The sequence below is a fragment of the Hyla sarda genome, chromosome 1, assembly GCF_029499605.1.
Source record: "Hyla sarda isolate aHylSar1 chromosome 1, aHylSar1.hap1, whole genome shotgun sequence".
Taxonomy (NCBI): domain Eukaryota; kingdom Metazoa; phylum Chordata; class Amphibia; order Anura; family Hylidae; genus Hyla; species Hyla sarda.
The window spans coordinates 416,194,800-416,221,349 of record NC_079189.1 but is presented as its reverse complement, the minus strand read 5'-3'; the positions used below and the strand labels follow the sequence as shown (position 1 = coordinate 416,221,349).

The following is a 26,550-nucleotide window of genomic DNA, read 5'->3' as shown; positions in this document are numbered from 1 at the left end:
AATACATATGGTTTTCAATACGGTTCCATACGGTTTTCACATTGAAAAGATATGAATGCACCCTCATAAGGCCAGGAGTCAAGCTTTGGGACGCATAGTACCCACGCCAGGGATTAATGGGGAGATTTATCAAACCCTGTGCAAAGGAAAAGTAGAACAGTTGCCCTTGGCAACCAATCAGTTCTTTAATTTAAAAAAAATAAAAATAAAAGCCTCTAAAAACAAAACAAGAAATCTGATTGGTTGCTATGGGCAAATGCTCCACTTTTGCTCTGCACAGGTTTTAATAAATCTCCCCCTAAGTATCAGCACCGTGCCATTTGTTTTTTTTATTGATATTTATCCAAATAGGTGCTGCAGAAATCCTTGTGCTTGTCCCCAAAACAACTACTGTATACTGATATAAATAGAGCTAATTTTTAGGTGGAGAAATGTATCCCCCCTCTACCTGCACCAGAGAATTTAGCATATCTAGAATTCCTTCTATCAGGACACGGGGAGTAAAGGACAGATCTGTGACTTGTATAGGAATCTAAAGCTAAGCTGTGGTAACCCTGGCTATAAAATGTATTCCTCAAAGACTGTTTAGAACTGATTCCGTACCTTGGGTTCATTCTCACACTCCATACTGTTCAGGATACAGCGACATAGTTTTTCAAACCTCTACAGAAACACAGAGAAATATTGGATAGCGTGAATAACTTTACAGCACTGTAAACACGAACCGTAATGAAAGCAAAGTGGCGTTTGATATAAAAGAGACCCTCTAACGTCTATAATACCCTTTCCATAGAACCACTTCTGTCATACCTAGATTTTTCTGTCACAAATTTGAAAAAGAAAGACATGGTCGCATGTTACACATTGATCTACTAGGTAGTTGCCCTAACGCAGTTTTTTTATTTTTTATTCAAAGAACCTACTATATATATATATGGCAGTGTATATTCCCTACTCCAGTGTTTCCCAATCAGGGTACGTCCAGCTGTTGAGAAACTACAACTCCGAGCATGCCTGGCATGTTGGGAGTTGTATTTTTGCAACAGCTGGAGGCACTCTGGTTGGGAAACACTGTCCTAGCCAATTCAGCATTTAGCTCTTTCACTATTACAGAATATCCCTGGAATCCCCTCCACAGGAACAGGGTTCTCATATCCCCCTGTTTGAATAGAGTGGCAGTCTGGGATTGGCACCCTTGCTCCATTCAACACTTTTTTTTTTTGTTCAATTGTTTTTTTATTAAAGAATTTTTTTATTTCAAAACAGATGTTTGACAGTAAAGAAAATATAAGTACGGTAAGTAGAATAATAAACAAAGGTCATTACATATGAACAAGAACAGGTTACAATATGGTCAGGATGTTGTAAAGTCCAGATTTTCTCAGTTTGGTTCTGTGAGTATCCGGGAAAGGATTCATTCAACTCTATAGGACTGACAGAGATAGCCTATTGCTATACTGACCCCTGAGGCTTTAAAGGGGTACTCCACCCCTAGACATCTTATCCCCCATCTTATCCCCTCAATGCAAGTCTATGGGAGGGGGCGTGACGGCCGATGTCTAGGGGTGGAGTACCCCTTTAAAGGGGTACTCCAGTGGAAAACTTTTTTTTTTTTTTTATCAACTGGTGCCAGAAAGTTAAACAGATTTGTAAATTTTCATATGATATCTCTACTGAAGAAAGGGCCGTTCTGAACAGACAAGAGCCCTGAAACGCGTCTAGATTTTGTTTTTAACGCACCAAAAACGCAATATTGAAACAAAGGTCTGGCATTTACCTTTTGCAACAGCTGCAGCCTCTCTGTATCCAGCCCACTGCACCCAGCCTATTCGTTAGCCCGCTCATCGTGCTATTGACGTCAGACGCTACCGGATTCCACAAGGTCCACACTTGGAGACCTGCAAGCTGCTATCTCTACTACCTCTACTATCTCCACCATCGGAGCGGCATACACGGGGTCTGTGGCAGGCAGACCAGCTGCGGAGGCGCACGCCAGCGCTCCATACCAGCTTAGGCAGACATCGGTCCGAGTGCACGTCTGAGAATACCAGCTTGCTGGGATAATATCTTCAGCTGGTAACTATACATACAATTATATATCCACTTATCTATATGGACTGGGATACAGCAACCAACATATATTGTATTGTGAACTGTTCTTATAACATTCTGAATTATCAAATGCCGGATTATTGAATACACCAGTGAAACTTCAGAATTCAAGTGTGGGACATTACTACCCTTCCACAAGGGCCCTGTGGAAGTAGGTTTAATATATTAATCATTACATTTTTATAATTTTATTAGTATATGTATTTTAATACATTTTGCAATTCTTTATCATAAAATTGAAGCACAATCCTATTTTTACATTAATATCATGTATCAGGTTGCCTGGTATTAGCCTTGAGGTGATTATATATATTCTCTAGATTTGTAAATGACTTCTATTAAAAAGTCTTAATCCTTCCAGTACTTATTAGCTGCTGAATATTACAGAGGAAATTATTTTCTTTTTGGAACACAGAGCTCTCTGCTGACATCACAAGCACAGTGCTCTCTGCAGACATCTCTGTCCATTTTAAGAACTGCAGAGGTATAAGAGAAAAAAGCTGCGATGGCGCTCCCAAGGAAATAACCCGAAGTCGTGGGTATTGGTGAAAAATAAATAAATAATTTATTCTAACAGCATAAGAAAACAAAGAAAATAAAAAATATATAAAGCACGACGCGTTTGCAGGTGGTTGCTGTTGCTGTATATATTTTTTATTTTCTTTGATTTCTTATGCTGTAGGAATAAATTATTTATTTATTTTTGCAAAATACTCACGACTTCTGGTTATTTCCTGGGGAGCGCCATTGCAGCTTTTTTCTCTTATACCTCTGCATTACTCTACGGACTCTCCTCTGGGCTCCGTCCCTACGCTGCTGGCCTGCATACCAAGCCACCATCACCGGCAAGGAATACGCTACCCCCACCTAGGTACCCACCTACACCGGCTAAAGACCTACACCGCACATGGCGCTACCTCCGCTTTTTTCCTCCATTTACTGCATTTTAAGAACTGTCCAGAGTAGGAGAAAATCCCCATAGCATACATATGCTGCTCTGGACAGTTCCTAAAATGGACAGAGATGTCAGCAGTGAGCACTGTGGTCATGATATCAGCAGGGAGCTCGGTGTTACAAAAAGAACATAATTTCCTCTGTAGTATTCAGCAGCTAATAAGTACTGGAAGGATTAAGATTTTTAATAGAAGTAATTTTCAAATCTGTTTAACTTTCTGGCACCAGCTGATTTAAAGAAAAAAGTTTTCCACCGGAGTACCCCTTTACAGACGGGGGACATAGGACTTGTGACATAAAGGGATTGCAGCGGTGGAACCCCTAGTGATCAGCCAATTGTCACCTGTGGACAGGTGGGGAGTGTTATTCGCAGGAAAACCTATTGGTTTACCTTCAATCTGATCAGTATAGTCTTTTGCATGAAGCACACTACACTAATCCAATAAGAAGAATACATGTTGTAACAAGACAGCTAATCCAATGTTATTACAAAGGTATCCAAAGTCTTCTATAGATTACATTTTGTAGAGTTTATTTAAAAATTGTGGTGTTCCAAGGAAACTTAAGATGTGAAGGGTAGGAGCCGATTATGTTTAGCAAGACAGGGTTTAATAATTTTTCTTCAAAGAATTATCACCACCTATCTCCAGCCCCCCAAGTTCCCTCAGCATGGCGTCCCATGTCCGCGTACACGCTATGATAACCTTGGCCTTCCACCGGAAGCTATAACCCGGAATGGCTTGTTCCTGCAGCTTCTGGTGGAAGGCCAAGGTTATCATAGCGTGTACGCGGACATGGGACGCCATGCTGAGGGAACTTGGGGGCAGGAGATAGGTGCTACCAAATGAATAGAACAGGTGTTGATTATTATTTATTACTATGGAATATAAATTCAGGGCACGGGTAGTACTCAGTCACTCCTGAGGAAGCTACCAGCCAGTGTAGCGGAACGCATTGAAGTCTGCTGTTCCCCTTTGCCGTGGTGATCATCTCCCAGATATGCTTATTATACTAACACACTTATATTCATAGGCAACTATAGTATAGGCATTATTAGTTGGTGATTTGGCACTTGGATTCTATTGGTTTCTCTAGATATAAGATTGTGATGCACTATTTGGTGCGTTCTTACACATATTATAATTTAAAGAGTACCTATCATGATCTAAACTCTCCCTAATTCCCCCCCCCACCCACATCTGTCCCTGACTCTCACTGACACTATCCCTGTGTTTCTTTTCATTCAAAACCCCCTCTTTCTACCTAATTTATTGTCTTCTTAGCTGCTCATTCAGCCGTCCTAGGGTGAGGGAGGAAGGGGGAGTGGCCCAGCATAGAGGCTATGAACACAGCAGCCGGCAGCTCTGAATCTTCTCCTCTCTGTTTACAACTGCATGTGCAGAGAGAAGAAAGATCGGAGCTCAGATAGTAAAATGAATGAGGGCATGCAGTAAGGCAGAGTCAAGAGTGTGCCCTCATGTGCTAAGAGCACAGTGCTGGCTCCTGCCTGTCTGATTGACAGGCAGGGAGCAGTGTTGAGCTTGTCTGTCTCCCGGCTGCAGTCTGAGATTTAGGACTCCAGCATGAGTCTGAAATCTATAAAAAGGGCTTGCGGCCAGGACTGGTAGGGAGACCCCTAGTGGTAATTTTTTCAAAGTTGAAAATTAAATAGAAAGAAGTATATTTTTTTAATAACATGCAATTGGAAAGTTATTCTGCATAAATTAATCTATAATATCTCAAATTTTTTTTTTTTTTTGATGAAAGGTCCTATACTGCTTATATAAATATTGTATTGTTGGGAGCCAGCTTTTTCTGTCTCTTCTATTTTCATGTGTTAGGCCAAGTTCACACAACAGAATGTCTGTGCGGAATTCCACATTCATTTTCCGCTGAGACATTGAGGAAGATTTATCAAAACCTTTCCAGAGGAAAAGTTGCCTAGTTGCCCATAGCAACCAATGAGCTTGCTTCTTTCATCTTCTTTCTGATTGGTTGCTATGGGCAACTTTTCCTTTGCACAGGTTTTGATAAATCTCCCCCATTCTGCAGCAGCAGAGTCCCATTGATTTCAATGAGATTCTGCTGCTCTGTACACACGGCAGAATCTCTGCAGCAGCAACACCTGCTGTGCATTGCAGTCTATGAGACAGCACATATCCGAGCGTTCCTAGCTCCACTGTCTGTAGAATGTCCGTACAGAGATTTTCTGTGCGGACATTCTACCGTGTGAACATAGCCTCAAATGCCTAAATGGCCCCTACCACATAATTGTGACTATGCAAAAAAAAGAAACTAATACTATTTAGTGCATTTTAACTGAACATGCAGTAACACTCACCACTTTGTCTTGCCGTGTTCTGAACATTAATAGGAGTTTGCGAGCTATTCGGAATATAGAGAGAGCAGTGATTTTCATGGATCCATTCTCTGCGCCTTCTAGAAATTCATCTACTTCTCGCCTATTGTCATAAAAAATAATGAAAGTATATGGTTTACTAAACTGCACACAACTCAGCACATTACTCTAATATGTCTACATCTCTTGGCACCCATAGACATAAGATGACCAATGGGCACCATAACACACCCAGAAGCTAATGATGGGAAAACAAGGGTTGGCTAAACAGTTTTTTCTGACTTTCTTATTATTATGTAGTTTGGAGATACAACTTCTATGCTGACACATGACCAAGTGACTTTATCATTTAATTTCATGTATAAAGGTGTGACATTGGCTTCTTTGCTCAGTAAGTTACATTTTTATGATTGCTTTAGTTAGGTTAACCCTTCAGAGTGGTGACAAGTTGATTTTTGTGCACTCACTGGTTTTATTGAGCTCCTAAGAGTCCCTCCATGGCACAAAGCTTTCCCATGCTCTCCACTTCAGGGGGCAGGACCAAAGTTAAGCTCTTTGCAGTAGTACATACATTTCTTTTTTTTTATTTTCTGGTTGCTATGCCATGAGCTTTGCTGGCAAAAGTGTACTGGGCAATAAATTCTATAGATTGCATGTGGGGGAGGTTACTTAATACTGGCTTTGCAGTGTGCTATCTATGTAAGCAGAAGTGAAAAAAGAAGCACAGCAAGGATAGGGTTACACTAAACACTGAACTAGTTCTGCCCTTTCTGATGATTACAAGAAAGGGAGGCAGGAGAGGGTATTATATTTAGGAGACAGCACTGTGCACATACAGTAGTAAGAATACCAGGGACAACTGCCCAAAGCATTATGGGTGATCAGACATGAAAAGGGAGCCTAGATTTACTTTTCAATGACAGTGTGGATCCTCTGGAAAAAGGCAAGTTCATAAATTGAAAATATACAGATTTCTCCTACTCCTGCACACAGGACAGACTGTGCAGTGCCGTGCCCTGCCCCTTGCAGGAAAGTGAGATGTCTAGTGGCCAAGACATTACATTATTTTATTTATTTATTTTCTGGAGTAAGAAGTCATTTTTGGTGAGATTAAGTATTTTACAAATGAGATGGGCTATCAAATGGAGGAGGAAAGTTGTTTGAAATAACAGTGACCATTTGAAGGTCTGCCTATGTTATGGATTTGATAATCTTTATCAGGCACATAACTACTAACTAAAACCATAGGTATATTAAGAAATTAACCAGCATAAATTTATTTTGGATTAAAAAAAACATAAATGGGGGAAACATACACTTTACAGTGTTTTAAAGTATGATGTCAGCATTACAAAGTGAAATGCTATACCTTTAGAACAGAGTCATTTTATAGATGTGAGAACAGATTATGGCCTTATGATGTCTAAGAACAGATTCAGAAGACAGGAAATGAGCCTAGAGGTCGCAACTCTTACCTGATCTCCCGCTGCAGTCGGCACCTACAAAGGAATCTTCTGATAAGTGCTTGGATTTTAATCGCAGCTTTTTCTCTCTCTTTGTGGCCCTTCCTTTCCTCTCGTGCCTGCCTGGCCTTATCCAGAAATTGGGCTTTTGATATCTGAGTTGCCCCAAACATGTTTAATGCTAGAAGAATCAAGTGTTAGAAAACACATATAATATTTATCATATGACATAAAATAAATGGGACAATGATACAATGACAATAACTTCACAAAACAACATCATAAAATCTATTTCATCACCGTAAGAGGATTGTATTTAGGACCATGTTTTGATAAATTGAAATAGATTTAACAAAAGTGGCAAAAATACCAACTGGTTAAGAAGATTGTAAACAATTAGGATAGGTTCACATTACGGAATTTCCAAGTGGAATTCAACTTTTAAATTCCACTCAGAAATCTCAGTGCAGCAGAGTCCCATTGCTGATGGGATTCCGCTGCACAGTGCACTTGATGGAATTTCAACGGCGGACATTCCATGGCTGACAGAATGATCTTGCTCATTCTTTCGGCAGAATCCGCCTGAAATACATCACCATCTATGGGGATGGCAATGTATGCACAGTCCTAGCACCAACTGATTCAGTGTAACACAGTGCTACCTGCTCAGCTTTCTTCTAATAGTCTAGTACTTTGAATTGCAGGGGTTAAAGTGGTATTCTGGCCAAATACATCTTATCCCCTATCGAAAGGATAGGGGATAAGATGTCTGCTCACCGGGGGCCCGCCGGTGGGACCCCCCACGATCTCCGTGCAGCACCCGCATTCTATGCCTGCATCTCCAGTCTCGGAAACCTCTTTTTTACCGGGACTGGAGACGAGACGTGACGTGATGTCCCCTCCCATAGACATGAATGGATTGGTAGGCATGACGTCACGAGGGGTGTGGCCGTCACATCTCGGTGGCAGCGCCCGGCACAGAATGCCGGGGGCTGCACCAAGATTATGGGGGTCCCAGCGGCGGGACCCCTGCGATCATACATCTTATTCCCTATCTACATTAGATCAGTCTTTCTCACGTGCGGTCCTCCGCTACCCCCAACAGGTGATGTTTTCAGGATTTCCTCAGTCTTTCACAGGTGATATTACTATGGTGATTCCTGATTCACTGACCATAATTATATCGCCAGTGAAAGACTAAGGAAATCCTGAAAACATGACCTGTTGGGGGCGCTTGAGAAACACTGCATTAGGGCACATTCACACGGGCGGATTACCTGCGGATTTTCCACTGCGTATCTGCTGCGGAAAATCCGCAGCAGATTTTTCTATCATTGACTTCAATGGGTCAGCAGAAAATTTGCAATAGAGGCAGATTTGCAGATATTCCTTCGGATCCATTGATATCAATAGTAGCAAAATCCACTGCAGATTTTCCACAGCAGAAAATCTGCAGGTAATCCGCCCGTGTGAACGTACCCTTAAATAGAACATAGTTCAAGTGAAGCCAATACAAGCACAATATCCCAAATAAAGGAGTACTCTGGTGGAGACTACTCCTACTCCGTTCTGCCCGGGCTGCAAAAAAAATGAAAATAAACCATCTCTCACCTTCCTGGGTTCACGCGGAACGCCACTACAGCTGATCGGTCCTCCGGTCCATCTTCTTCATACTTCCAGGTGTAACGAAGCGTCACATGGCGAATGTGCCTATCGCTGGCCGCCGCGATATTCTGCCTTGGCCCATAATAGGCTGAGAGCCATGTGACGCTTCGTTACACCCGGAACTATGAAGAAGATGAACCGGAGGACCGATCAGCTGTAGTGGCGCTCTGCGGGAACCCAGGAAGGTGAGTGATGGTTTATTTTAATTTTTTTTGCAGCCCGGGCAGGACGGAGCAGGAGTACTCTGCACCAGAGTACTCCTTTAAATCAATTTTGATGGTAACATACACTTTTCTCTTAGACCATGTTCACACAGTGTAAAATTTAGTGGCATATTATATTTCACACATGCATTTTGGGGCGTAATTGGCAAGAATGCCACCACAATTTTTTTAAAGTCAAAAATGCACACGTAGAATAAATGCTACCACTAAACTTACACTGTGTGAACACAGCCTTTTTGTGGAAAAATAACTGAACAAAAAAAGAAAGAAAAATGGCACTGTAAAGTTGACTGTCTCAGGTTTGGTATCTGAACCCACCCCCTGCATACAGCTGATATTGCTGGGGCAGTTGTCATATATTTTCTCTGCAGATGCCACTTCATGGGCAATTGCAGCTGTAGGGATCCCAAACACAGCTGAAGTTTTGCATCTTCGAGATAGATGCAAGTCCCAGCATAAGGGTATGTTCACACGCGCTGATTTTTTTGCAGGTTTTCCGCTGCTTCTCGGCTGTCCGCAGCAGATTTTCCGTGGCGGAATTTACGCTGCAGAAAATCCGCCACAGTCACTATTGACTTCAATGGGGCTTGCGGCGGATTTTCCGCAGTGTACATTCCACCGCGGAAAATCTGCTGCGGACAGCCGAGAAGAGCCCGCCCACTTTCAAATACGCAGCGGAAAACCCGCTAAAACAAACGTGAGTGTGAACGTACCCTTACTGTGTGTCTGAAGAACCAAAGGGACAGCTGTCACCCATGGTCAGGCCAGGACTGGAAGCAGTAATAAGGATGTAAAAATGCTGTCATATTATGCCGCATACAACCAGTACATATGCATTATTTATTCAGTATTTTGGGCAAAACCAGGAGCGGTTCCAAACACTGAAAAATGTGCAAACCCCTCCATAGTAGGTTTCTTCTGTACCTGTTCCACTCCTGGTTTCATATAAAAATACTGACCAAATACTACGAAGAAACCCAGTCTTAGGCCATGTTCACATGATGTCATTTCCGTGGAAAATTCTGCAGAAGAATTTCGCACAAACATTTTGCAGCAGCAGAGTCCTATAGAATTCAATGTGATTCTGCTGCACTGTGCACACGGCAGAATTTCCGCAACAGATGTTTTTGCGTAGAAATTCTGATTCCATCATCCGCAGAGAGGACAGATGTGTATTCTTTCTGTGGAAAATGCATTGCTGCCTATGAGACTGCGCATTTGCAAACGGTCCTAGCACCGGCATGTTCGGCCAGCGCTTTGCGGTCTGTGGAATGTCGGCACTGAAATTTTCCGTGCGGACATTCCACTGTGTGAACATAGCCTTATACGCTGTTTATAGAAATAAATGGGCTAGCATGTAATACATGGATGGTCAGGGTCATCCAGAGAGACCAGCTTTGTTAGAGGATTTTCATTCTGGCTAGCAAAGGGTCACAAGTGGGGGAGATAACCATTTTAAATGCAACAATGAATTCCTATATCCTAGGAAATAAATAAAACAAGGCTCACCTTATTGTCTTCCTAATGGTAAAACATTTGTCTTGAACACAACATTATGTTTGCTGGTGACTGTTAATCCTCTAAGCTCTAGAACAGGGAACAGAAAGTTACAAGAAGGCAGAACATGTGTTTTTATATAACAAAGAGGGAAAAAGATGATTTACACAATGACTGGAAGGAGCTGTGGTTGGTCTATGTTAGAGATGAGCGAACTTACAGTAAATTCGATTCGTCACAAACTTCTCGGCTCGGCAGTTGATGACTTATCCTGCATAAATGAGTTCAGCTTTCCGGTGCTCCCGTGGGCTGGAAAAGGTGGATACAGTCCTAGGAGACTCTTTCCTAGGACTGTATCCACCTTTTCCAGCCCACCGGAGCAACGGAAAGCTGAACTAATTTATGCAGGATAAGTCATCAACTGCCGAGCCGAGAAGTTCATGACAAATCGAATTTAATGTAAGTTCGCTCATCTCTAACTACTTTGATGGGAGACAATAGTGCAGCAGACTATGCTATTGTGTCACATCAAATTAGCGTCTATAAGTGGGAAGCAGCCTGAACTGAGACAAAAGGTTTCAGTTGGGGACATTGAAATGAATGGGGCCTGCTGCAGTACGCTACAGTATACGCCGTCATCCTTTTTCAACAGGGTGCCAACGGATACCTCTAGAGCAGCGTTTCCCAACCAGGGTGCCTTCAGGTGTTGCAAAACTACAACTCCCAGAATGCCTGGACAGCCAAAGGCTGTCCAGGCATGTTGGGAGTTGTAGTTTTGCAACATCTGGAGGCACCCTGGTTGGGAAACACTGCTCTAGTGTACTGCAGAAATGAAGTATGAGCGGGGCCTAAGCTGCTATGGGTAGGTCTCTCTCTCTTCTTCTGTACCTCTGTTGATCGGCATCCAAACAGTTAAATGGACTACTATGACAATGTTTCCAATGTTGGCCATTGTAGCGGGACGTCTGCTGTCAGCCTCACTTGTGTTGGAACGAATTCATCTGCTGTGCCCTAAAACATCAGCGGTTTCGTGGAAAGCACTTATATAGTAAAACATTTTCTATGTTTATGCCATTAATGCCTATTTGGGGGGATCTGAATCCCAATGTAGCACTGGTGATTTATGGAGCATTCTATTATGGGGGTCTATGGAAGATCTCTTGCGCGGCTACTTGCGTCCATCTGGTGTAGCCTATAACGTGTCCACCCCTGAAGTAGTATGCTCTTTATATATTATCTAGAATAGGGTTTCCCAACCAAGGTGCCTCCAGCTTTTACAAAACTACAACTCCCATCATGTCCTTATAGCTGAAGACTGTCAGGGCATGCTGGAGAGCCTCTAAATCAGTGGTTCCCAAACTGTGGCCCTCCAGATGTTGCAACACTACAACTCCCAGCATGCCTGGACAGCCAACGGCTGTCCAGGTATGCTGGGAATTGTAGTGTTGCAACATCTGGAGGGCCACAGTTTGGGGACCACTGCTCTAAATGTTCTATAGTATATACGACCTATCCCCAGTGTATAGACGAGCCGTCCCTGGTCACACTACTATACACAGTACTCAGTATGGGGTTATGAAGGGACAGGGTTACAAGTCAGGGATGGTGGGTCTGACCTTTATGGGCAAACCAGCTCCTCAGCTCCAAAAACAAGAGCCACTCCCGGCTGCAGACGGGAACACCAGTCCTCTCCAGTCGGAATGTTTTTGCTTATGCACTTAGTGAGGGCGGAAGTACGTACAATAATGGCAAGCCCCTGAGAAGGAATCTGGGCGCCATGTTTGTTGTGGGCAGCCAGTAGGCTTCTTCACTACAGTTTGTTCTAGGTCCCTCTATGGATGAAGAGCCTCGGGGGTATACAGAGGCGACCTGTGCTTCGTATTTTGAGGAATCCTCTGTCCTCTGGTTAGATGAGGAGGAGGGGCGTATATTGTTTCAACAGTGAACATGGCCGCCGTGCAGGACTCAGACTGGGAGGCGCAGCCCGGAAGTGCGTCATTGACGGGCGGAAGTGGCGATCAGGACTGGGTGGTTCCCGTTTTTTGGCCTGAGGGAAGTTTATCGGGTTTGATGGTGAGTGTGGAATTATTGTTTATTATTCGGTTTAATGTGGCGGGGCCTGAGCCCCAGCTATACTGTAGATCCGGCTTTATATATGGAGAGATAGAAGCCATGGTATTCATATGTCCCTGGGCGTTCTGTCAGTCATATCTGTGAAGTTGGGTATAAACTATTGTTATCTGTTATCAGCTGGTAATGGCTACTATATGAAAGGACAGATAAGAGATTAATGGCTCATACCCAGCTTTAAACTACATGTAGGGGAGTCTTGTCATACAGTCATGGCCGTAAATGTTGGCACCCCTGAAATTTTTCTAGAAAATGAAGTATTTCTCACAGAAAAGGATTGCAGTAACACATGTTTTGCTATACACTTGTTTATTCCCTTTGTGTGTATTGGAACTAAACCAAAAAAGGAGGAAAAAAAGCAAATTGGACATAATGTCACTAAACTCCAAAAATGGGCTGGACAAAATTATTGGTACCCGAAACTTAATATTTGGTTGCACACCCTTTGGAAAAAATAACTGAAATGAGTCACTTCCTATAACCATCAATAAGCTTCTTACACCTCTCAGCCGGAATGTTGGACCACTCTTCCTTAGCAAACAGCTCCAGGTCTCTCTTATTGGAAGGCGCCTTTTCCCAACAGCAATTTTATGATCTCTCCACAGGTGTTCAATGGGATTTAGATCTGGACTCATTGCTGGCCACTACAGAACTCTCCAGCACTTTGTTTCCATCCATTTCTGGGTGCTTTTTGATGTATGTTTGGGGTCATTGTCCTGCTGGAAGACCCAAGATCTCGGACGCAAACCCAGCTTTCTGACACTGGGCTGTACAGTGCGACCCAAAATCCCTTGGTAATCCTCAGATTTCATGATGCCTTACACACATTCAAGGCACCCAGTGCCAGAGGCAGCAAAACAACCCCAAAACATCACTGAACTTCCACCATATTTCACTGTAGGTACTTTGTTCTTTTCTTTGTAGGCCTCATTTTGTTTTCGGTAAACAGTACAATTATGTGCTTTACCAAAAAGCTCTGTCTTGGTCTCATCTGTCCACACGACGTTTTCCCAGAAGGATTTTGGCTTACTCAAGTTCATTTTGGCAAAATGTAGTCTTGCTTTTTTATGTCTCTGTGTCAGCAGTGGGGTCCTCCTGGGTCTCCTGCCAAAGCGTTTAATTTAAATGTCGACAGTTCGTGCTGACACTGATGATCCCTAACCCTGCAGGACAGCTTGAATATCTTTGGAAATTGTTTGGGGCTGCTTATCCACCATCCGGACTATCCTGAGTTTACACCTTTCATCAATTTTTCTCTTCCGTCCACGCCCAGGGAGATTAGCTACAGTGCCATGGGTTGCAAACTTCTTGATAATGTTGCGCACTGTGGAAAAGGCAAATCTAGATCTCTGGAGATGGACTTGTAACCTTGAGATTGTTGATATTTTTCCACAATTTTAGTTCTCAAGTCCTCAGACAGTTCTCTTCTCCTCTTTCTGTTGCCCATGCTTAGTGTGGCACACAATGCAAAGACTAAGTGAACTTCTCTCCTTTTTATCTGCTTTCAGGTGTGATTTTTTTTTAATATTGCTCACACCTGTTACTTGCCCTAGGTGAGTATAAAGGAGCATCACATGCTTGAAACAATCTTATTTTTCCACAATTTAGAAAGGGAGCCAATAAATTTGTCCAGCGCATTTTTGGTGTGACATTATGTCCAATTTGCTTTATTTTCCCTCCCTTTTTTTGGTTTAGTTCCAATAAACAGAAAGGGAATACACATGCATGTTGTTTGTGTGTGTGTGTGTGTGTGTGTGTGTGTGTGGTAAAAAAAAAAAAAACACACACACACACTATGACCCAGATTTATCAAACTGTGTGAGAGAAAAAGTAGAGTGATTTTCCCACAGCGACCAATCACAGCTCAGCTTTCACTTTTTCCAGAGCTCATTAGCTGAGATTGGTTGCTGTGGAAAAACCTCTCCACTCTTTCTCCCACACAGTTTGATGAATCTGGGCCATATATATGTGTGTGTGTGTATGTTGTGTGACAACCTCATGTAGTGTGTGTACAATATATATAAAATACTTGAGATTGTCCCACAAAAAAATGAATATATATGTATGTTTGTGTGTTATTGTATGCAGTTGTGCATGAATAAATACACTACATGAGACACAACTTTTACTTAAATTATTAACACCCCACTGTACCACCAGGGAGCATTTCCATGTCCCTTTATATGCCGCTGTCAGGTTTGACTTGACGGCTCGATTTAGAAGCCCGCTCTATACACCCTGAGCGCTGCCTTACTTGTCGGGGGCTTTCAGGTCAGGCCCTGCTTGCTTCCAGTTGTACATTTTCTGTACGTTGCTATTGAAGTCTGTGAACACTCTTATTGTTGGATAACTAGAAGATTAAAGGAGTATTCCAAAGGATAGGGGATAAGTTATAGATCGCGGGGGGTCAGAGCACTGGGGCCCCCCAGGATCTCCTGGACGGGGGTCGCGGCAGTCTGCTGGAAGTAAAGTTTTGTCCCCAGCAGAAAGTCGCAGCAGACGCCCCCTCCGTATATCTCTATGGGGTACATGGAGGGGGCATGTTGGCCGCCGTGTCATGCGGGGACGGAATGCCCCCTTTCCAGCATACTGCTGCGGCCCTGTCCAGGAGATCCTGGGGGGCCCCATCGCTCGGACCCCCCACGATCTATAACTTATCTCCTATCCTTCGGATAGGGGATAAGTTATATTGCACTAGAGATGTCCTTTAAGGCTGGCTGTTGTAGTCGTCTGTCTAGACCCATCACTAGGTAATAGTTCTGCACTCCTCTTGTCTGGGTTGGAAAGTAATGGAAATGGCCGTCTCATATTAATGTCTATTTTATTTTTGTTTTATTCCAGCATCATACTATACTCAAGAACTGACCTGTTATATTACTGGCAATATGTTATATCTGTGCTAGTAATGAAGACACTAAGACTTTTGCCTGTAACTAGAGATGAGCGAACTTAGTGATTCGATTCATCACAAACTTCTCGGCTCGGCAGTTGCTGACTTTATCCTGCATAAATGAGTTCAGCTTTCATGTGGTCCGGTGGGCTGGAAAAGGTGGATACAGTCCTAGGAGAGAGTCTCCAGCACCGGAGCACCTGAAAGCTGAACTCATTTATGCAGGCTAAAGTCAGCAACTGCCGAGCCGAGAAGTTTGTGATGAATCGAATCACTGTAACTACGCTCATCTTTACCTGCCACCTTTATGTTTCCTGGGCATGACACACAGTCCTAGGAAATCTCTCATGTCTGGCACTAATCTGTTTATACACTTCTAATGTATTTTTCTATTGCAGGAAGAAATGTCAGGAGAGAGTGTGGTGAGCGCTGTGGTGCCAGCTACTACAACCCGGACCACCTCTTATAAGTGTGCCAGCACCAGTTCCAAATATGTGAAGCTTAATGTAGGGGGGGCCTTGTATTACACCACCATGCAAACCCTCACCAAGCAGGACACTATGCTCAAAGCAATGTTTAGTGGGAGAATGGAAGTGCTGACCGATAGCGAGGGTAAGAGTCATTTCTGTCTGCTGTAACTTCTTGTCTAGTTCATTTTATTACTCTGTCATTCTTTCTAGCACAGGATCAAGAATACATATAAAGTATACTTGATGGTAGCTCGATCAGCCATATGTTTCTTGTTTGGTCAATCCCAGACAGGGAACAATATTCTCAAGGCAAGGGGATTCTGTACATGGCTGTTCATTTGCCTTACTGTGTAGCATTAAATATGGATGTGCAGGAGACTGCTTTTTCTATGCTAAGTAGAGAACCCCTCCTTATACTTCAGAGATATACTACAGAGATTGTCCAGATTCCTTTTTAAAGTGTTACGGTCATTCAAAAAAATATAGAGACATGTAAAAAGCCTTTGTCAGTGTTACACTAACAGGCCGTCTGTCAGGCCATTGAAACTCATTAGCACTCTTTGATCACGTCATGGGGTTCTGATTGGCAGACAGTGAGCCCCTGCCTCTTTCAAGCTTTTTAGATGCCATGCTTGGTATTGATAGCTGCATTTTAAGCATCTATACTATTGCGATCAAAAGTTTCCATGATTCCAGCAACTAAACGGGACATGGCAGCTTTAGCTTATGCACAGAGCTCAAGTGTCAGGGGCAAGTCAGTGCCCTGGGCTGCAACTCTGCTCACTTTCAATGGGGCTTCCTATGATGCACCCTGTTGGTGAGCCTGCAGCCTATTGAGGGAAGGGGGGGGGTGTTCTTATGTGCTGAGGCCCACCTGAATGACCGCCTGAGTCAGGAAGGTCTACCAGAAGTTATGTTACTATGTGTCTTGCCAGATGATCCCTCAGACATAGCCCTACTTCCGGTGATATATTGTGACCTGCTTGGTGGTAAATTTAAACCTTTACTGCCATTAACTGGTTAAGGACATGCACCGTAAATGTACGGCGCTTGTTAGCGCACAGCACCATACGTTTGCAACGGCGCAGCTGTGAGGCAAGTGCAGGAGCTGCGCTAGCTTCATTCGCGGTGGGTCCCGGCGGCAGACAGCCGCGGACATGCCAGTAATGGAAGACATCAGTGATCGTGCTTATGTCCACCATTAACCCCTCAGATGCCATGATCAAAACAGTGCAGCATTTAAAATGGCTGATCTGATCGCCCGCGGCACTGCCGTGGGGATCAGATCAGCCATGATAGCGGATGTAAGTCCCCTCGCCTGCCTCCGGCCGTCTCCCAGGGTCTTCTGCACTGATCTGCCTTCCAGCAGACCAGAGCAGGAGATCACTGATAATACTGATCAGTGTAAAATAAATGTAAAAAATATGTGAAAAAGCCCCTTCCCAATAAAGTTTTAACCTCTTAAAGGGGTACTCCGGCGCTAAGACATCTTATCCCCTATCCAAAGTATATGGGATAAGATTCCTGATCACGGGGGTCCCGCTGCTGGGGACCCCCGTGATCTTGCACGCAGCACCCCATTATAATCAGTCCCTGGAGCATGTTCGCTCTAGGTCTGATTACTGGCAATCACAGGGGCCGGAGCATTGTGACGTCACGGCCCTGCCCCCTTGTGATGTCACGCTCCTCCCCCTCAATGCAAGCCTATGGAGGGGGTGTGACAGCTGTCCCCTATGGGAGCTATAACACTGCAAAAAAAAAGTGAATAAAGATTATTTAACCCCTTCCCTAATAAAAGTTTGAATCACCCCCCTTTTCCCATTTAAAAAAAACAAACTGTGTAAATAAAAATAAACGTGGTATCGCCGCGTGCGGAAATGTCCGAATTATAAAAATATATCATTAATTATACCACACAGTCAGTGGCATACACGCAAAAAAATTCAAAAGTCCAAAATAGTGTATTTTTGGTCACTTTTTATATCATGAAAAAATGATTAAAAAGCGATCAACAAGTCCGATCAATACAAAAATGAAGATGACAATTTTAAACGTATAAATTTTCCTGCATGTAGTTATGATTTTTTTCAGAAGTACGACAAAATCAAACCTATATAAGTAGGGTATCATTTTAATCGTATGGACCTACAGAATGATAAGGTGGCATTTTTACTGAAAAATGTACTACGTAGAAACGGAAGCCCCCAAAATTTACAAAATGGCATATTTTTTATTTTTTTTTTCAATTTTGTCTCACAATGACTTTTTCTTTCCATTTCGCCGTAGATTTTTGGGTAAAATGACTAATGTCTTTACAAAGTAGATTTGGTGGTGCAAAAAATAAGCCATCATATGGATTTTTAGGTGCAAAATTGAAAGAGTTATGATTTTTTTAAAGGTAAGGAGGAAAAAATGAAAGTGCAAAAACAGAAAAACACCGGGTCCTTAAGGGGTTAAATCATCCCTTTTCCCCATATAAATACAAAAAGGTGTAAAATGATGAATAATACGTATTTGGTATCATTGCGAATTATTCTTTTTTTTTTTTATAATCCCAAATTTCTGCTTTTGTCACATCAAACTGCAAAAAAATTTTATAGAAAGTGGTCAAAAAGTCACATACGCAAATGTGGTACTAAAATAAACTACAGATCATGGCGCAAATGAGCCCTCACACATTCCTGAATACGGAAAAATAAGAAAGTTAGAGGTGGTCAAAATTGGGCAATTTTAAACATACTGATTTTGTAAAAAAAAAAAAAATTGAGATTTTCTAAAAGCAGTACAATAATAGACATGTATGTAACCATGGGCATCATTTTAATCGTAATGACCCAGAGAATAAAGAAAACTTGTAATTTTTACCATAAAGAGCGTGAAAAAGAACCCCCCCCCCCCCCCAAAAAAAAAAAAAATTTGCTAAACTATGATTTCTGTTTAATTTTCCTTACACAAGAAAAAAAATTGTGTTTACCATACATTTTAGGATAAAATGAGTGGTGTCATTACAAAGTTACACAAAAAACAAGCACTGGGTCTGGATTGTAGAAGGCGAGGAGGAGAAAACAAAAACGCAAAAATAAAATTGGCTGTGTCCTTAAGATCAAAATGGGCTGTGTCCTTTATAGGGGTACTCCAGTGGAAACCTTTTTTTTTGTTTTGTTTGTTTTTTTAATCAACTGGTGCAAAAAAGTTAAACTGATTTGTAAATTACTTCTATTAAAAAAATCTTAATCCTTCCAGTACTTATTAGCTGCTGAATACTACATGCTACAGAGGAAATTCTTTTCTTTTTGGATTTATTTTGCCTGACCACAGTGCTCTCTGCTGACATCTCTGTCCATTTTAGGAACTGTCCAGAGAAAAAAAGTTTTCCACCGGAGTATCCCTTTAAGGGGTTAAAATAAACTTTTGACTTGTCGATCAGACATGTCTAAAATTTTGATTGCATTGGGCCCCTCACTCCTGCGATCGTGAGTTATTAGCCGGGGAAGTAAGTGGCATTGCACTCCACTCCTTGGCCGGCTGAGAGGTCCGTCCATTTGTCTATATAGTCTATTATGCAGAGAGGTGGAAGGCAAGCAGCAAAATATCAGCAGCACACAAGAAAGAGCTTCTCATTTATCAAATCATTCTCCAACCTTACCGTTGGGAAAGCTAAAACCTGTGTATAGATGTTCAATAGTGCTCTGTATTAGACTATAGAAACAATCAATGTTATCTGTACATATGGAGTTGCTGGAAGAATTTATCAAGTGTATTTAAGAGAGTAATATGGTGCTGTAGGGGTGGAATAATAACCTTCCTCCCCCCACAACTACTACTTTGCTCCGTACAGTCCCACAATCCTTCTTTTTTTCTTTCTCCTTCTTCTTCTTGCTTTTGAGACGAGCTCGGTGCTGGACATAGCTGCTCAGCCAATTACTAAGAAGGGGGCACCGCTGTCTCAGGAATAAGAAGAGAAAAGATCAAGGGAGAGCATGGAGCCAAGCAGAGTTAGGGGGAAAGCGGCTATGTACGTTTTTGTTACATTTCCCTCTGCCCCTGCACCATATACTGTATTTTTCGCCGTATAAGACGCACTTTTTCTTCCCCAAAACTGGGGGGGAAAAAGTCGGTGCGTCTTATACGGCGAATACACCCCTATCGCGGCGGTCCCTGCGGCCATCAATGGCCGGGACCCACGGCTAATACAGGACATGACCGATCGCGGTGATGCCCTGTATTAACCCTTCAGACGCGGCGATCAAAGCTGACTGCCGCGTCTGAAGGGAAAGTGACACTAACCCGGCTGTTCAGTCGGGCTGTTTGGGACCGCCGCGATTTCACCGCAGTGGTCCCGAACAGCCCGACTGAATAGCCGGGTTAGTGCTTACAGGACACCGGGAGGGACCTTACCTACCTCCTCGGTGTCTTCTCCGTTCAGGGATCCCCTGTATGGCCGGCGCTCTCCTTCCTCGTCATCATGTCGTCGCATACGTGCGTAACGACGTGGTGGCGGCGACGGAGAGCGAGCATACCCGGCCGGCAGCAGAGACGTTTCGGAGCGACGGGGACACGGCGACAGCGATGGAGCGACATCCAGGGCAGCAGTGACGGGTCTGGAGCGGCGGGGACACGTGAGTATTACCTCCTATGCAGTGGTCTTCAATCTGCGGACCACCAGATGTTGCAAAACTACAACTCCCAGCATGCTGGGAGTTGTAGTTTTGCAACATCTGGAGGTCCGCAGGTTGAAGACCACTATTGGGTTAAAAATCTTAATTTTTTTAGATTTTGCACCTATAAATTGGGTGCGTCTTATACGCCGGTGCGTCCTATAGGGCGAAAAATACGGGTAACTTTTTTTAAATAGCCATTTTAAGCAAAGATTTCCCAAAATGTTCATAGTCTTATTCTGTTTTATATCGAGTTTTTAAAGACCAGGGGTAAAACTTGAATGTGATTGTAGCATGTCCAGCAGTTTGCTCAGTCACTGTAATACGGTTTGGTCCTGGTGTGACCGCTGAATAACCATTGTACCATTGTTCTGAGACTTCTCTTCCTCTGGTTCCTTCTTTTTCCCTAAAGACTCTTAAATTTCTGCTGCCTGATTCTGTACAAGTCTCAGTATTTCCATATAACCAGACAGAGAATACTTCTCAGAAAAGCTTCTAGGGCTTTTTTGGGTAAGTCATTTATTCCATATCCATAATCTATTTCTACGTATAACCTGTGATAGACCACACTGTTGCCCACAGGTCTTATGCAAAGGTTTTCTGGAACTTTATCGATGGCCATCAATAGGGATGACAGACAGCAACCACCGTTTGCCATAATAGCAGCAACCCCAATACACTGAACAGAGCTAAAAGCAGCCATATATTGTGTAGGGGCCATGTTACGATAGGCCAATAATAAAACAGTCCTTACAAACCCCTGTTAAGATTTAGTGACATTGTGGTGAATTTCTGACTTTATACAGCACCTTTTTATTTTATTTTTTGTGGGTTTTTCATCTTCAGCGCCCGCTATTAAATCATCATTGTCTTCTATTAAGGTTGGATTCTTATAGACCGTTGCGGGAAGCACTTTGGGACCATATTGAATTACCTGAGAGATGGAGCTGTTCCACTTCCAGAAACACGGAGAGAAATTGAAGAACTCTTGGCAGAGGCAAAGTATTATTTGGTGCAGGGGCTGGCAGATGAGTGTCAGGCATCTCTTCAGGTAGGACTTCCTTGTAAGAATGGTTCAGTGGGTAGAATATCTGACAGACGTGAAATGTTTTTTGTTTTTCTTGGCAATGCAGTAGCCGTCCAGTGATAGATGTTATCAACTCATGTGTAAAGCCTGAAAAGCCAGATGTGGCTGCATAATATCCACTTCCTCCATATTACATATACAGCAGTCCACATAACTGAGGAGTTGTTTGATGAGACACTCACATTGGTAAACCTGCCTTTAATAGGGATTAAACACTGTGGTCATTGGTATTTTTCTTGTTTTTACTAAAATAATGGCACTGCTATCTTTTAAATGGGCACTCTCATTAAAAATTTTTTTGCTATTGCACTCCTTATGGTAAGTAAAAATGATTTCTAATATACTTTGTTTTAAAAAAAAATTAAGTGTTCTATGTTTTATTTGTGCTTAAAAAATCTCAAGAGCACATTTTCCCCCATCTTATACACAGACATAGGACCAAAGCCCAAACACAGGAAGTGCAGCCTGGAGTGCTGAGGGGGGGGTCCAGCCTCATCCAATCATAGCGCCTCTCACACTTAACTGCCATATGCTGTTGGTTGGACCCCCCTCTCAGCACTCCAGGCTGCACTTTCTGTGTTTGGACCTTGGTCCTAAGTCTGTGTATGAGATGGGGGAAAATGTGCTCTTGAGCTTTTTTTTAAGTACAAATAAAACATAGAAAGCTTTTTAAACAAAGTATATTAGAAATCTTTTACCATAAGGAGTGCAATAGCAAAAACGAGTTTTAATGAGAGTGACCCTTTAAAGAACGCCCTATATCTCAGCTGTCTGAACCCCAGGGGGAATGATAAAGAAGGGATATTGGGGCTAACTGCAGTCACATCTAGGGATCTTCTGTAGGCTTAAAGTATTATTCCAGCCCTTAATAACATATCCCCTATCCACATTGTCAATGGGATCATCGGATATACCAGAATACAGCGCTCAGGTGTCTCCTGTGCTCCTATAAACAATGCATGGAGCGTGTGCTGACCCACTGCTCCATGCAGCATGTACAGAGACAGGACCCCGTCCTGGAGATCCTGTGGGTAAGGGATACAATTTTTAGGGCCGAAATACCCCTTTTAATAGGCCATATAATGCTTTTGTAATAGATATCCATGTACATTCTGTGCTTTTGTTCTTCTCATTTAGTAGAGTTTTATTTCCTGTTTCATAGACATGAGTGAGATCTTATTTCATTTTTTTTGTTTTTGAAGATGTTGGGTCTATGTATTAAAGGGGTACTCAGGTGAAAAACTAATTTTTTAAATTTGTAATTATACATATTTGTAAATTACTTCTATTGAAAAAAATCTTAATCCTTCCTGTACTTATTGGTATGCTTCAGAGGAAGTTATATTTCTCCCCCCCCCCCCCCCCCCCCCACAATCAGCTACTTATGCCCTATCCTGTGTTATTTTGGAGAGCAGGGTTACCAGACAACCCATTTTAAAAGGAATGTCATGTGGTATCATGGGGATAAACTTCTTTAATTTCTTCATTCAACAGAATAAAGATGTTTATGAACCGTTCTGCAAAGTCCCTGTGATCACATCATCAAAAGAAGAGCAGAAGTTGATCGCTACATCTAATAAGGTTAGAAACACATGGGCGTTGCTCTGTTATTGAATTACTGGCATGGGTGTGCTAGAGTTTCAGCTAAAGAATATGTATAACATTACAGTCTATGTATGGTATAACAATGTGTAAGAGTCTTCCTAAGCTCCTGCTTGTTAAATAAAATATGATCATTTGTAAACTGCATCATATATTTACTGTCGGAGTACATAGGTGTGTAGCATTAGATTTTTTTTCAGCATACAGCCAAAATAGACACTTATAGAATTTCTAACATTTGAATGTAGTTTGGTGGTTGTATCATGATTGTTTTTTCTTCTTACAGCCTGCAGTCAAGTTACTGTACAACAGAAGCAACAACAAGTATTCCTATACCAGGTAGGATTCTTTCATGTATTGTGCAGTTTCAAACAGAATGGGTTTTAATGGGTGTATATACAGTCATGGCCGCAAATGTTGGCACCCCTGAAATTTTTCAAGAAAATGAAGTATTTCTCACAGAAAAGGATTGCAGTAACACATTTTTCTATACACATGTTTGTTCCCTTTGTGTGTATTAAAACAAAACCAAAAAAGGGAGGAAAAAAAGCAAATTGGACATAATGTCACCAAACTCCAAAAATGGGCCGGACAAAATTATTGGCACCCTTAACTTAATATTTGGTTCCACACCCTTTGGAAAAAATAACTGAAATCAGTCGCTTCCTATAACCATCAATAAGCTTCTTACACCTCTCAGCCGGAATGTTGGACCACTCTTCCTTTGCAAACAGCTCCAGGTCTCTCTTATCGGAAGGGCGCCTTTTCCCAACAGCAGTTTTAAGATCTCTCCACAGGTGTTCAATGGGATTTAGATCTGGACTCATTGCTGGCCACTTCAGAACTCTCCAGCGCTTTGTTGCCATCCATTTCTGGGTGCTTTTTGACGTATGTTTGGGGTCATTGTCCTGCTGGAAGACCCAAGATCTCAGATGCAAACCCAGCTTTCTGACACTGGGCTGTACAGTGCAACCCAAAATCCATTGGTAATCCTCAGATTTCATGATGCCTTGCACACATTCAAGGCACCCAGTGCCAGAGGCATCAAAACAACCTAAAACATCATTGAACCTCCACCATATTTCACTGTAGGTACTTTGTTCTTTTCTTTGTAGGCCTCATTCCATTTTCGGTAAACAGTAGAATGATGTGCTTTACCCAAAAGCTCTATCTTGGTCTCATCTCTCCACAAGATGTTTCCCCCAGAAGGATTTTGGCTTACTCAAGTTCATTTTGGCAAAATGTAGTTTTGCTTTATGTCTCTGTGTCATCAGTGGGGTCCTCTTGGGTCTCCTGCCATAGTGTTTCATTTCATTTAAATGTTGACGGATAGTTCGCGCTGACACTAATGCTCCCTGAGCCTGCAGGACAGCTTGAATATCTTTGGAACTTGTTTGGGGCTGCTTATCCACCATTCGGACTATCCTGCATTGACACCTTTCATCAATTATTCTCTTCTGTCCACCCCCATGGAGATTAGCTACAGTACCATGGGTTGCAAACTTCTTGATAATGTTACGCACTGTGGACAAAGGCAAATCTAGATCTCTGGAGATGGACTTGTAACCTTGAGATTGATATTTTTCCACAATTTTGGTTCTCAAGTCACAGTTCTCTTCTCCTTTTTCTGTTGTCTAGCCCCTAGGATAAGATGTCTAGGGGCGGAGTACCCCTTATAATGCTTTCATTACATTTCATTCCTCTAAGGCTAGCTTTTCGTTGTGTTATTGCATGACATCCTAGCTACTTATTAGCTTCTGGTCAAAAAAAGTGATGCCAACATATATTGTAGCACCATGGCAGAAGTCCCCTTTAATGGCCCAAAGTTAGTCAACACTTTTAGCTCCTGTTCCCAATTTTACATGTTTATTTAGCAGTGCAACAGACTGCGTGTACATGGTTTATGTTTCCACGTGGTAAGTGGCTAAACGTGGTCAATAACTAAGTTTGGGCCGTTAAAGTAAATGTGGTGTATTGCAGTACTCCACAGTATACACAGGCATCCCTTTGTTTTTAAGAGAATGCTGATATTGTTAGGACGTCCTGCATTTCCGCAGTGTGAACCTAGCCTTACAGTGAGGTAGAAAACAGTTGCCACACACAAGCGCTCCTACAATTTATATTTTATAAATGAATTGTTTTTTTTTAATAACCTCTGACCCTCTAAGCCCTTTTTCAGTGATGCCAGTCCCTGGTGTCATTTGTATGATTGTCACATATCAGCGCCCTTGTATTAACTTCAGTAAAGAATAAGTGCCTAATTCTCTTACCCTACACATGTAATAGAGGCCAGACATGCTCTGTTGCTTGTTGTTCTGCTGCTAAGACTGTGAGACAGGATTGGTAATAATACTTGTTTTATTTATTTTTTATTGCAGTAACTCTGATGACAACATGCTCAAGAATATCGAGTTATTTGACAAGTTGTCACTGCGGTTTAATGGAAGGGTATTGTTCATTAAAGATGTGATTGGTGATGAAATCTGCTGTTGGTCGTTCTATGGTCAGGGGCGAAAAATTGCAGAGGTGTGCTGTACATCCATTGTGTATGCTACAGAAAAGAAACAAACTAAGGTAGGTTGTTAACGTGCAGCAATGCTACTTTATGGATATGACAAAGTGGATAAAGGTGTGACCCAGTATTAAAAAAACATGACTGCTTTCATCCAAAACAACACTACACCTGTCCTCTGCCTGTGTGTGATGGTCACTAGAGCTGAGCTGCAATAACACGCACAATGCATAGGCAACTGTGATGCTCACAGTAATAAGCCTTGTTTTTGTAATCCTGGCCAACCACTTAAAAGGATACCATGGCGAAAAATATTTTTAAATCAACTGGTGCCAGAAAGTTTACTTCAGTTACTTCTGTATAGAAATCTTAACCCTTCCAGTACTTATCAGCTGCTGTATGCTCCACAGGAAGTTATGAAGTGCTTTCCAGAGGTGACGGCAGAGAGCACTGTGGTCAGACTGATAAAGAACTACACAACTTCCTCTGAAGCATACAGCAGCTGGAAGCTTAAGATTTTTAAATGAGTAATTTACCTTTTTTGTTTTCCTCCAGGGTACCCCTTTTTTTTTTTTTTCACTGAATCGATTACTAAGTGAAAAAATATAGTTTAACTACCATCTGCGGAATATTTACAGCTTCTCTTTAAAGGGAACCTGTCATCACTGTCATGCTACCTGAATCACGTAATTGCCGATAACGTCCAAAATCGTGAATATCGGCCGATAATATCGGCCAAACAGATAATCTGTTGATCCCTAATGATGACTCATGGAAATATGACATTTCAACAACAGTATAGTCTGTTAGGGCAGTTTGGATAGATATAGATATTAGGGATGTAAGAAAAAATAGATTTGCGCGATTATCGCGATTTTTCACTTGGCGATACTGAATCGATTCAAAATATTTTTGAATCGATCCTTT

At 42.2% G+C, this 26,550-nt stretch overlaps 2 protein-coding genes across 4 annotated transcripts in view; one reads left to right on the top strand and one right to left on the bottom strand.

Annotated features, from left to right (window-relative positions):
• The window catches only part of UBE3B (ubiquitin protein ligase E3B), a 60,232-nt gene extending 48,162 nt beyond the window's left edge, over nt 1-12,070 (bottom strand). The window contains exons 1-5 of the mRNA XM_056528846.1: nt 11,891-12,070; nt 10,287-10,364; nt 6,901-7,069; nt 5,408-5,528; nt 604-663 (exon numbers count right to left, since the gene is read on the bottom strand). Of these exons, the coding sequence (XP_056384821.1) occupies nt 604-663; nt 5,408-5,528; nt 6,901-7,061 (342 nt within the window). The 5' untranslated portion in view covers nt 7,062-7,069; nt 10,287-10,364; nt 11,891-12,070. The remainder of the gene's footprint in view (nt 1-603; nt 664-5,407; nt 5,529-6,900; nt 7,070-10,286; nt 10,365-11,890) is intronic.
• The window catches only part of KCTD10 (potassium channel tetramerization domain containing 10), a 98,280-nt gene that overhangs the window by 69,942 nt on the left and 1,788 nt on the right, over nt 1-26,550 (top strand). The window contains exons 1-6 of one of the 3 annotated variants that reach the window (XM_056528851.1): nt 12,082-12,347; nt 15,693-15,906; nt 21,304-21,473; nt 23,004-23,090; nt 23,398-23,450; nt 25,490-25,685. In XM_056528851.1, coding sequence (XP_056384826.1) covers nt 12,222-12,347; nt 15,693-15,906; nt 21,304-21,473; nt 23,004-23,090; nt 23,398-23,450; nt 25,490-25,685 — 846 coding nt within the window. In that variant the 5' untranslated portion in view covers nt 12,082-12,221. Of the gene's footprint in view, nt 1-12,081; nt 12,348-12,429; nt 12,450-15,692; nt 15,907-21,303; nt 21,474-23,003; nt 23,091-23,397; nt 23,451-25,489; nt 25,686-26,550 lie in introns of those variants that run through there. The other 2 variants (XM_056528854.1, XM_056528852.1) reach the window with 2 other exon arrangements.